Source organism: Stenella coeruleoalba (assembly GCF_951394435.1).
Source record: "Stenella coeruleoalba genome assembly, chromosome: X".
NCBI lineage: Eukaryota > Metazoa > Chordata > Mammalia > Artiodactyla > Delphinidae > Stenella > Stenella coeruleoalba.
The window spans coordinates 122,874,186-122,887,052 of NC_137152.1; the positions used below are offsets into that span (position 1 = coordinate 122,874,186).

The following is a 12,867-nucleotide window of genomic DNA, read 5'->3' on the forward strand; positions in this document are numbered from 1 at the left end:
TCTCTTCTATTCCCAGATAAATGAAAAAATACTACTCAGTACCATTATATAGCAGGTTGTTAGGTTAAGTCCCTGACACATGGAACAGTAGTACAACAATGGTAGTAAAAGTGGTTTTGCATTGCTGCTGTTGTGGTATATCTGTTTGTGACCACAAGAAAGGGCTGCGATTTAAAATGAATATATATATATATATATATATATGGATAAAAATGGAGAAATGTAATCATACACAATAGTGGAGAGTCTTACTAGTCACACAGAACTCTTTGGTGACAAGGGAGCAGGACTTACGTTTAGGATACAAATAACATAAAATCCCACCACAGTTCTAGCAATATTAATTTCTACTATGAACAGGATTATCTGAGTAAAAGAATTTCATGGTGGTAAAGTATATGCATAAACATAAATGAAAAGAAATACACCTTTACTAAGCTATCCATCAGGTACCTGAACAGTCTCATCAAGTCACAATATTTGCAAGCAAAATCTTAACTGAATACAGCTTTTCCTCAAAGAGAAAACTTTTCTCAAAGTATATTTCCACAGAGCCCTATGAGACAATGGGATGCCCATGGAAAAGGTTCCTGTGGTCAAACATTCTGGAATTAATGCACACTGCAATCTATGTGCAGCCAGATAATCACTCGAATGGGAAATGAGAATAAAGAGATTTTCTAATATACAAGGATTCAGAATATCTACCTCTAATTCAGCCATTCTCAGGAAGTGATTAGAGAATGTCTTCTACCAAAATAAAGGAGTATATTAAAAAATACGAAGACATGGGATACAAAAACCCAATTTCATGATATTTAAAGCATATTTTTGATGGTATAAAACCATATTGGTTCAGAGTAGACCAGAACTGGAGCTGAAATGAGTAATTTAAATAAGGTTTTTCACTTTAAAAATTCCACTGTTATAACTTAGATAAATCTAATACTTCCTTTTCCTGAGGAAGACAGTAATTGGTTGAGAAAAGGGGAAATGAAACTCCATAAACAGGTCTAGAATGACATCCACCATACTCTGAGAAGGGCCTGGGATTGGGAATAGTGATCAAGAGGAACTTTAGTTATATCTGTACTGGTTGAATTTTTGTAAGGAGAACATATTTTTGTATTACATGTGTGAATAAAAATAAATTAAAACATTATAGTAATTAATTAATAAATTTCAATCCAAGAGCTTAAAGAAGAGTTGATTCTGATTAAAACTCAATAAAATAAATAACCAAATAAAAATAAGAAATTCCACACATATAAAATTTGAAATAAGGAAGGAGATATAACCACAGATGCAAAGAAAATTAACTTATATTTCCCTTGGACACACCTCAGCTGCCAATCTCCCACTCCAACTTCCGAAACAGGCATAAGACGCCTGGCCAAGTTTGAGATTTGATCAGCACTACAACTATACGGACCTGCCTCCAACGTCAGTGATATAACTGGGGCTTTCAATGAACTAATTGATTTTTTAGGCTGATGTTCAATCCTGGAGCTAGTTCCTATCAAAGTAACCGAGAGAGACAGAGCCCAGCTGATCACAAGTGGGTAGGAGCACACCTCAGGCTTCATTAGGCAAGAGCTCTTTAATGATAGTGCAATATCCCTAGCATGGAATATTAACCAATTTTTTAAAATGATGATGTTCATCTATATTTAGTGATATAGAAAAACATCAAATACATTATTAAGTGAGGGGAAAAAAGATTACAAAACATGATATAATCACCATTCTACTATCTGTTTCTGTGAGTTCTACTTTTTCTTTTTTTCAAAAAGATTTCCCATAGTAGTGATTCCATACAATATTTTTCTTGGTCTGGCTTATTTCACTTAGCATAATGCCCTCCATTTATCATTATTACAAAATATTGGCTATATTCCCTGTGTCATAGTATATATCCTTGTAGCTTATTTATTTTATACATAGTAGTTTGTACCTCTTAATCCCCTTTCCCTATCGTGCTCCTCCCCCTTCCCTCTCCCCACTGGTAACCACTAGTTTGTTCTCTGTATCTGTGAGTCCGCTGCTTTTTTGTTATCTTCACTAGTTTGTCGTATTTTTTAGATTCCACATATAAGTGATAGCATACAGTATTTGTCTTTCTCTGTCTCACATATTTCACTTAGCATAATACACTCCAAGTCCATCCATGTTGCTGCAAAGGGCAAAACTTCATTTTTCAATGACTGAGTAGTATTCCATTGTGTGTATATATATATATATTCCATTGTATATATGTATGTATGTATGTATGTGTACATATATATATATATATATATGTATATCCATCTGTTGATGGACACTTAGGTTGGCAATTGTAAATAGTGCTGCTATGAACATTGGGGTACACATCTTTTTTTTCAATTAGAGTTTTCTTTTTTTTTTTTTGGATATATACCCAGGAGTGGAATTGCTGGGTCATACAGTAGTTCTATTTTTAGTTCTTTGAGAACCCTCCATACTGTTTTCCATGGTGGCTGCACCAATTTGCATTCCCACCAATATTGTGTTAGCCTTTCATTTTTCCACTTCCTTGCCAACATTTGCTATTTGTTGTCTTTTTGCTGATGGCCATTCTGACAAGTGTGAGGTGATATCTCATTGCGGTTTTGATTTGCATTTCTCTGATGATTGATGATGGTGAGCACCTTTTCATGTGCCTCTCAGCCATCTGTAAGTCTTCCTTGGAAAAATGTCTATTCAGGCTTTCTGACCATTCTTTAAATTGGGTTGTTTGTTTTTTTGATGTTGAGTTGTGTGAGCTGTTTACATATTTTGGATATTAACCACTTGTTGGTCATATCATTTGCAAATATTTTCTCCCATTCAGTAAGTTGTCTTTTTATAAAAATATTTATTTATTTGGCTGCATTGGGTCTTAGTTTCAGCATGTGGGATCTTTTGTTGTGGCAGGCGGGCTTCTCTCTAGTTGTGGCGCATGGGCTCTAGAGCACACACGGGCTTAGTTGTCCCGCGGCATGTGGGATCTTAGTTCCCTGACCAGGGATCGAACCCACATCCCCTGCATTGGAAGGCGGATCCTTAACCACTGGACCACCAGGGAAGTCCCAGTAGGTGGTCTCTTTGTTTCTGTTTTGTCGATGGTTTCCTTTGCTGTGCAAAAGCTTTAAGTTTAATTAGGTCCCATTTGTTTATTTTTGCTTTTATCTCCTGTAAGAGACAGATCCAAAAAAATGTTGCTACTATTTATGTCATAGAGTGTCTCATCTATGTTTTTTTCTAGGAGTTTTATCATATCTGGTCTCACATTTAGGTCTTTAATTTATTTTGAGTCTATTTTCGTATATGGTCTTAGAGAATTTCTAATATCATTCTCTTACATGTATCTGTCCAGTTTTCCCAGCTCTACTTATTGAAGGGACAGTCTTTTCTCCATTGTATATTCTTGCACCCTTCGTTGTAGATTGACCAGAAGTGTGTGGGTTTATTTCTGGGCTCTCTATCGTGTGCCATTGATCTATATTTCTGTTTTTTGTTTTGGCTATTCATTATCTTTTGTGTTTACATATAGATTTAAAAATTTTTTGTTCTAGTTCTGTGAAAAATGCTATTGGTAATTTGATAGGGATTGCATTGGATCTGTAGATTGCCTTGGGTAGTATAGTCATTTTGACAATATTGATTCTTCTAATCCAAGAACATGGTATATCTTTCCATCTGTTTGTGTCATCTTTGATTTCTTTCATCATCATCTTATAGATTTCTGAGTACAGGTCTTTTGCCTCCTTAAGCAGGTTTATTCCTAGGTATTTTATTCTTTATTATGTGATTGTAAATGGGATTGTTTCCTTAATTTCTCTTTCTGATAGTTTGTTGTTAGTGTATAGAAATGCAACAGATTTTCTGTATATTATTTTTGGACCCTACAACTTTACTGAATTAATTGATGAGCTCTAGTAGTTTTTTGGTGGTGTCTTTAGGATTTTCTATGTATAGTGTCATGTCATCTGCAAATAGTGATAGCAAATAGTGACAAAGAGTGACACCTGTTGGTGGGTGAAGCTGGTCCCAAGGCTAGAGCAGGCTCACTGGAGGGCAGGGCCAGAGTCCAGGGGATTCTGGGGCTGGTGCCTGCCCACTGGTGGGTGAAGCTGGGTCCCAGGGTCTCTGGCTGGGGGTCGCTGGGGGTCCCGGGTCTGGTGCCTGCACACTGGTTTGTGGGGCAGATCCTGTGCCCTCTGGTGGACAGGGCCATGTCCAGGGGCAGCTGTGGGCTCAGGGGATCTTAAGGCAGCCTGTCTGTTGGTGGGTGGGGCTGTGCCCATGCCCAGTTAGTTGCTTGGCATGAGGTGTCTCAGCACTTTTGCCTACAGGCAGGGATGGGTCCTGAGGCTTATAAGCTAGAGGGAGGATTTCACCATGGTGCTTACCAGCACCAGTGTCCTCCTGGTAGAATCAGCTCCCCAAATGGCTGCCACCAGCGTCTGTGTCCCCAGGGTGAGCTGCAGTTGCCTCCTACCTCTCTGGGAGACTCTCCAGATCAGCAGGTAGCTCTGACCCAGGCTCCTATTACTGCTTCTGCCCTGGATCCCGGAGCATGTGAGAGTTTGTGTACGCCCTTTAAGAGTACAGTTTCTGCTTCCCACAGCTCTCTGGGACTCTCGGGCGTGAGCCCTGCTGGTCTTCAAAGCCAAATGCTCTGGGGGCTCATTTTCCCAGTATATGACTCACAGGCTATGGAGCCCAACATAGGGTCAGACCCCTCTCTCCTTGGGGAGAACCTCTGCAATGGTACTTATCCTCCTGTTTGTGGATTGTCCACCTGGGTTTATGGAACTTGCCTATATTGCGACTCCACCCCTCCTATCCATCTTGTTTGTTCCTTCTTCATACATTAGTTGTAGAAGATCTTTTCTGGTACATTCCAGTCTTTTCCACTGATGGTTGTTCTGAAAATAGTTGTGATTTGGTGTGCCTGTGAGAGCAGGTGAGCTCAGGGTCTTTCTACTCTTCCATTCATTCATCAATGGACACTTAGGTTGTTTCCATGTTTTGGCTGTTGTGAATAATGTTGCAATAAACATGGGAGTGCAGATATCTCTTCAAGATCCTGATTTCATTTCCTTTGTATGTATACCAGAAGTGGGATTGCTGGATCATAGGGTAGTTCTATTTTTAATTTTTTGAGGAACCTCCATACTGTTCTCCATAATGGCTGCACCAATTTATATTCCCACCAACAATGCACAAGGATGCCCTTTTCTTTCTTTCTTTCTTTCTTTTTAAAAAAATATTTATTTATGTATTTGGCTGTGCTGGGTCTTAGTTGTGGCACACAGGATCTTCATTGTGACATGCGGGATCTTTAGTTGCGGCATGCAGGATCTTTAGTTGCAACATGTGGGATCTTAGTTGTGGCATGCAGGATCTAGTTCCCTGACCAGGGATTGAACCCAGGCCCCCTGCATTGGGAGCATGGAGTCTTAACCACTGGACCACCAGGCAAGTCCCAAGGATTCCCCTTTCTCCACATCTTTGCCAACACTTATTATCATGTGATTTTTTTGATAATAGCCGTTTTGACAGGTCTGAGCTGATATCTCACTGTGGTTTTGATTTGCATTTCCCTGATGATTAGCGACATTGAGAACATTTTCATATACCTGTTGGTCACTTGTATGTCTTCTCTGGAAAAATTTAATGGTATTCCATAAATCCTGTAGGCTTTCTTCATTCCTTTTTTTCTCCTCTTGACTGGATAATTTCAAAAGATTTATCTTTGAGTTTGCAGATTGTTTCTTCTGCTTAATCAAGTATGTTGTTGAAGCTCTCTATTGCATTTTTCATTTCGTTCATTATATTCTTTAGCTCCAGGATTTCTGGGTTCCTTCCTTCCTTCCTTTCTTCCTTTCTTCCTCCCTTCCTGCCTCCCTCCCTCTTTCTCTCTTTCTTTCTTCTGCGGTTCAGCAGCTCCAGTTCCAGGGAGGGCACAACAGCATAGTCTCCATGCAGTTCTGTCAGTTGAGGTCAATGTCAGTGAAGACTGTGGAGGGTCCTTGATGGTCAAGGCTGTGAGTGTCTGTGATGGAAGCAGTGGTGAGGGTTGTTGGCCTCCTAGATGGCAAAGGATGCTGGGGTCCTCTTGATCACCTTTTCACCCACAGACTGAGGTCCTAGCTGAGGGGATTCTTCTCGGTGCTGTGTCTGGCATGTGAGCACACAGGCCTTGATGGCAGTGCTGGGTTCTGGGACAGAGATGCACATGCATTGATGGTGGTGCCAGTGTTTGGGGTGCAGGTGCTCAGAGTGACAGTGTAGTTCATGGTTCCTGAGCTTGGAGTGTGAGCACATCTGCTGTAGTGGCGCCAGTTTCAAAGGCACAGGCATGCACAGATCGCCAATGAAGCTGGGGTCCACATTCTCTTAAGGCATGCCACATCAGCTCAGGTCCTGGTGGGTGGGGTGCAGTGGTGTCTTGGTGCTTGGAGGGGCAAGGTAGAGCAGCAACATGGGCCCCAGGGATGATGGGGTCCTCAGGCTCTGAGTTGCAAGCACACCAGCAACTCAAGCCCTGAAGATGGTGGGTGCTGGGGGAGGCCTAAGCCCTGAGGGGAGGATGCAGCTCCTCCTCTGGGGGGAGGCAGCGGCTTGGACTGTAAGCAGGTCCATCAGGTGGTGAAGGCTGCTGGTGTTCCTGGTGGTGACAAGAGGGGTTACAGTTCTCCTGTTGTCCTTTCCCCATGGGAAGGAATCCCTTAGAGGGGATCCCCTTTGGCACCAAGCTGCTTCAGACTGAGGGACAGAATGACACAAGTCAAATTTTTGATACGCTCTTCTATTTGGCCATCCTCATCTTTGTGCTCCACAGTGTTTCTGATACTTCTTCATTCTGTTCTAGATTTGTCCAAGAGCTATTTTCATTGGTATGTACACAGTGCAAATATTATTCACAATTTCAGGAGAAATGAAGACTTTTCAGACAAGCAAAACCTGATAAAATTAATTAACCAGCAGACGTGCACTATAAGCGTTAAGGAGATACACTATAAATGTAAGCGCATAGAAAGGTTGAAAGTACCAGAATGGAAAAAGCATATACCACACAAACATTAACCAAAATAAAGGTGACTGAGGCACATAAATTTCAGAAAAAGCAGATATTATGGCAACAAGTACTACTTCAGAAAAAGAAGGACATTTCACAATGATAACATGGTTAATTTAACAGGAGTACATAACAATCTTAAATTTGTAAGCACCTGATTTTATTTTGCCTCATTTATTTTGAAACAACAAACCCAACAATTACAGGTAGAGCTCTTAACATAGTTCTCTCAGTAACTGTAAGAAGCAGACAAAACATCAGCAAACTTATAAGGATTTTAACAAAATGATAAAGCAACTTGACATACATGGAACAGTCCACCTAACTGCAAAGACACATTCATCTTAAGTTCCAACGAGCCATTAGCCAAAGGAAACCATATGCTGGGCATAAAGCAAGTCTCAGCACATTTCAAAGAACTGAAATCATGTAGAGTATGTTATATGACCACAGCGAAGTAAAAATACGAAATGAGCAACAGAAAACTAGAAAATATCCATATGTTTAGGAATTTAGTAAACCAGTTTTAATAATTATGAATAAAAGAAGTCACAATGGATATTAGAAAATATTTCTAATATTTTAATATAATTGATAATAAAAATGACTCATCAAAACTTCTGATATGTGGGATTTTTCCCTGCTCTTACCAGTTTTATTCAAAATTAAGGCACAGAAAAAAAGAATTAAAAGGCATAAGTGTTGGAAAGGAAAAGCTGAAACTGTCAATATTTGCAACAATTTGATTGTGTACAAGAAAATCTTATGGGACTCTATAAAATAACTGCCAGGTCTTACAGTGAATTTAGCAAGGCTGCAAGATACAAGGTCAATATACAACAATTAATCGTATGTCTTTTGTGTATATGTTCCAGCAAAACGTTATTTACAGAAACAGGTGACCAACCTGCTCACTAGTTTCTTTTTTTATTGAGATATAATTGATAGATACCACTGTGTAAGTTTAACCTTTACAGTGTATTGATTTGATACATTTATATATTGCAATATGGATCACCATCATAGTGGTAGCTATGTGCCTTTATCACATCACATAATTATCATCTTTTTGTGGTGATATGCGGTTAAAGCAGGGTGTAAAGTGAGCTGCAAGAATGATGTACTGATAGGGAATTCCCTGGCGGCGCAGTGGTTAAGAATCCACCTGCCAATGCCGGGGACACGGGTTTGAGCCCTGGTCCGGGAAGACCCCACGTGCCGCGGAGCAACTAAGCCCATGCGCCACAACTACTGAAGCCCGCGCACCTGGAGCCCGTGCTCTGCAGCAAGAGAAGCCACCGCAATGAGAACCCCACACACCGCAACGAAGAGTAGTCCCCATTCGCCGCAACTAGAGAAAGCCCGCACGCAGCAACGGAAGACCCAATGCAGCCGAAAATAAATAAATTTTTAAAAATAAATAAATAGGGGCTTCCCTGGTGGCCCAGTGGTTGAGAGTCCGCCTGCCGATGCAGGGGACACGGGTTCGTGCCCCGGTCTGGGAGGATCCCACATGCCCGCGGAGCGGCTGGGCTCGTGAGCCATGGCCGCTGAGCCTGCGCGTCCGGAGCCTGTGCTCCGCAATGGGAGAGGCCACCACAGCAGTGAGAGGCCCGCGTACCGCAAAAAATAAATAAATAAATAAATAAAAATTAAAAAAAAAGAATGATGCACTGACACATACCACAACGTGGATGACTCTGGCTGAGTGACAATTATGCCAAGTGAAATAAGCCAGACACAAAAGGACAAATAAAAGGGATCAGACTTTTCCCTCAAGACACATAAAGCAGAGTTTTAATTTGTCTTTAGAATTTAAGTGATCACCAAAGTAGTTTAAAAGCTTCTCAAAATATTGATATTTTAAATATCTTTCTCTGCCTACACACAGACACACACACAGACACACACACACACACACACACACACACACACACACACTTTCTTTCTTTGGTTTCGACAATTACAACCATATTATGCATACTGTTTTATAATATTTTTGCAGGTATTTAATTCATTCATTCATCGAAAAAACGTTTATTAAGCGTCTACTATAGGCCAGGCACTGTAAACATTCGGGATTCAGTGATGAGCAAGATAACAAGGTCCCTGTCCTTAGAGACCTTACAACTTAGCTGGAAAACAGATAACAAAGACATAAACACGAATAAACAAGATACTTTCAGAGGTGTTACTGGAGTTTTGTCAGGTTCTTCACTCACTTCTTACAAAACTGCATTTCTTGAAGTAAGATAAATTTCTGGGTATGAAGGTGAATCTATATTTTTATATGCTGAGATTGGTTTTTATTCCCAAGAAATTTCCCCATGAGAATTTATCTCCAGAAAAGCCATAAGTGTAAGAGAATAACTACAGTGTGTAGGTAGTCTTATGTGCTTCCCTCTGCAGATGATGGGGGTGGGAGGGACAAGGAGCCCTTGTTACTCAGCTGCAACAGTGTGTGTTAGATTTAGGCCGGGCCTCTGTTCCTCCTGTACACTGGGCTGGTGCTCTCAAAAGCAATGAGATATCATCTCACACCAGTCAGAATGGCCATCATCAAAAAATCTAGAAACAATAAATGCTGGAGAGGGTGTGGAGAAAAGGGAACACTCTTGCACTGCTGGTGGGAATGTGAATCGGTACAGCCACTATGGAGAACAGTATGGAGGTTCCTTAAAAAACTACAAATAGAACTACCATATGACCCAGCAATCCCACTACTGGGCATATACCCTGAGAAAACCAAAATCGAAAAAGTGTCATGTACCAAAATGTTCATTGCAGCTCTATTTACAATAGCCCGGAGATGGAAACAACCTAAGTGTCCATCATTGGGTGAATGGATAAAGAAGATGTGGCACATATATACAATGGAATATTACTCAGCCATAAAAAGAAACGAAATTGAGCTATTTGTAATGAGGTGGATAGACCTAGAGTCTGTCATACAGAGTGAAGTAAGTCAGAAAGAGAGAGACAAATACCGTATGCTAACACATATATATGGAATTTAAGAAAAAATGTCATGAAGAACCTAGGAGTAAGACAGGAATAAAGACACAGACCTACTAGAGAATGGACTTGAGGATATGGGGAGGGGGAAGGGTGAGCTGTGACAAAGCGAGAGAGAGGCATGGACATATATACACTACCAAACGTAAAATAGATGGCTAGTGGGAAGCAGCTGCATAGCACAGGGAGATAGCTCAGTGTTTTGTGACCACCTAGAGGGGTGGGATAGGGAGGGTGGGAGGGAGGGAGACGCAAGAGGGAAGAGATATGGGAACATATGTATATGTATAACTGATTCACTTTGTTATAAAGCAGAAACTAACACACCATTGTAAAGCAATTATACCCCAATAAAGATGTTACAAAAAAAAAAAAGCCTTGCGGTAGTTATGGAGGGAGAGAGAGGGCGAGAAGCTGACAGCCACATTCGTCCAGAAGGCTGCACAGTGGTTTGATGTTATGTGTGCAAAAGGAGATAATGATGTACTTCCCAGCAATACCAATGTTCACAAGGCACACGGAAACACGTTTAGTCCCTGCGTGTTAACTGCATGTATAAATGTATAGTCACCACTACAGTTTAGTAAACACACTTAAACTTTTGGCTGATGGCAAGTAAAAGCACTTTTTAGAACAAAGACTTTTAACTTAAATACTTGATGTGGTGTTGTCTTTAAAATGCCTTGTAATTACCAAAATCACTTGAACCATTTAGTATCTACCCAAATGTAAGCTAGTGGGCAAAAGAACATGTGAATGGCTAGTGAAGCAAACACCACTGTTAGTAAAAGAATAATATAAATAACTAACCTGGGTTTTCCATTGACATGAAGACAGTTTCTCCTGAGAAGGGGAATAGGGTAAGTGTGTCTTCATAGACCATTTTGTGTTTGAAGGTATATCCAGAGAAAAAGACAGACAGGAAGTCAGTCTGTGCTCCAACACTTAGAATGTACCAGTATGCCACCTCATGCAAACAAACCGACAGTTGCAAGCTATCAAAAACATAGCCATTGATGCCTGTAAAGAGAATGGAGAATAAAAGATTTTAGCAGTACCTGCATGTATTACTTTGGACTGTCATGATCTGATTAGAAATGATTATATGTTATGCCCGTTACCTTATTCCCAAGAAGAGATAACATTATACCTTTCAAAAAAGTAAATTGTTAATACTTGATCAGCTAGGTTCCAATGTCAAAGTGTGGAGAGTCACAGACCATCACAGTACTGATGGATTTAGATGCTGTATGGTGGGCGCAGGCTGATGAGCAGCAGGACGTTTGCATGCTCTCAGAGTATCTCCCTATACACTGCTTATTAGCTGCAAGGAGAAAAATAATAACTACACGGAGGAAAAAACCAGAAAAAAACTCTTGATCTGGTGATCAAAATTAGTATCTGCTAGTGTTCCAAATTCAAGGAAACAGGTATCAAAGAAGCAGGACAACTAGATCCATAACTAGACCCTGAAACAGAGAGAGGAAATGCTACAAAATATAGCACTGATGGATACAACTGGAATATTGGCTACCAATTAGGTAAGGTTATTGTATAAATGTGTTAGATAATGTATTCTATGACTGTTAAATTTTCTGGATTTCATAACTGCACTTTGGTTATATAAGCAAATATCTTTATTCATAGGAAATACACAATGAAGTATTAAGAGATAAAGGGGCACGATATCTGCAAGCTATTCTCAAGTTGAAAATAAGTAATAAAAAGTATATATAGAAGAAAGAGAGAATGATAAAGCAAAAATAGCAAAATCTTAAAAAATGAGTGAATCTGGATAAAAGGTATATATATATACCCATTAAGGGTATATATATATACCTATATATCTATATATATATACCTATTTTTGCAGCATTTCTGAAAGTTTGAAATTATTTCTAAATAAAAAGTAAGTAAAAGTAACACAGATTTCAATTTATAAACAGAATTGTTTCTGAAAGCCTCTTCCATACATCTATCTGTCCATCCATTCAATAAACATTTGTTTACCTGCAAGGTGGAGGCCCACAAATCCACTAAGCAATGCTCAGACACTAGCTTAGTGCAACTAATTGAGAAGCAAAGTTTCTTGCCCTACAAAGTGTTAAAAGATATTTTAAAGTTATTGTAATTAAAAGCATGGTCTGAGTGCAGTATAGATGATTATGTCAATCAGAATACAGAGTCCAGAAACAGACACAGATATAAATGGAAATTTAATACATGACAAAGAGAGCACCCCAAAACAGTAGCAGAAAGAATGAACTATTTGGTAAACGCTGGTGGAAAATATGACTATTCATATGGGACCACAAAAGACCCTGAATAGCCAAAGCAATCCTGAGAAAGAATAACAAAGCTGGAGGCCTCACACTTCCTGATTTCAAACTACACTACCTTTGTAGTGATCAAAATAGTATGGCACTCGCATAAAAATAGACACATAAATCAATGGAAAAGAATCAAGAGCCCAGAAGGAAACTCTCACATATATGGCCAACTGATAAATGACAAGAGAGCCAAGAATACTCAATGGGGAAAGGATAGTCTCTTCAATAAATGGTTCTGGGAAAACTGAATAGCCACATGCTGAAGAATGAATTTGGACCTTTACATTACATGATACACAAAAATTAACTTGAAATGGATTAAAGGCAAGCATAAGACCTGAAATTGTAAAACTCCTAGAAAACATAGGGAAACTTGTCTTTGCAATGATTTTTTGGATGTGACACCTGAAGCACAAGCAACAAAAGTAAAAATTAATA

At 39.6% G+C, this 12,867-nt stretch overlaps 1 protein-coding gene across 14 annotated transcripts in view; it reads right to left on the reverse strand.

The window, feature by feature from the left end:
* The window catches only part of F8 (coagulation factor VIII), a 122,585-nt gene that overhangs the window by 55,285 nt on the left and 54,433 nt on the right, over positions 1-12,867 (reverse strand). For all 14 annotated transcript variants that reach the window (XM_079911279.1, XM_079911281.1, XM_079911277.1 and 11 more), the window contains one exon: positions 10,910-11,119. In XM_079911279.1, coding sequence (XP_079767405.1) covers positions 10,910-11,119 — 210 coding nt within the window. The remainder of the gene's footprint in view (positions 1-10,909; positions 11,120-12,867) is intronic.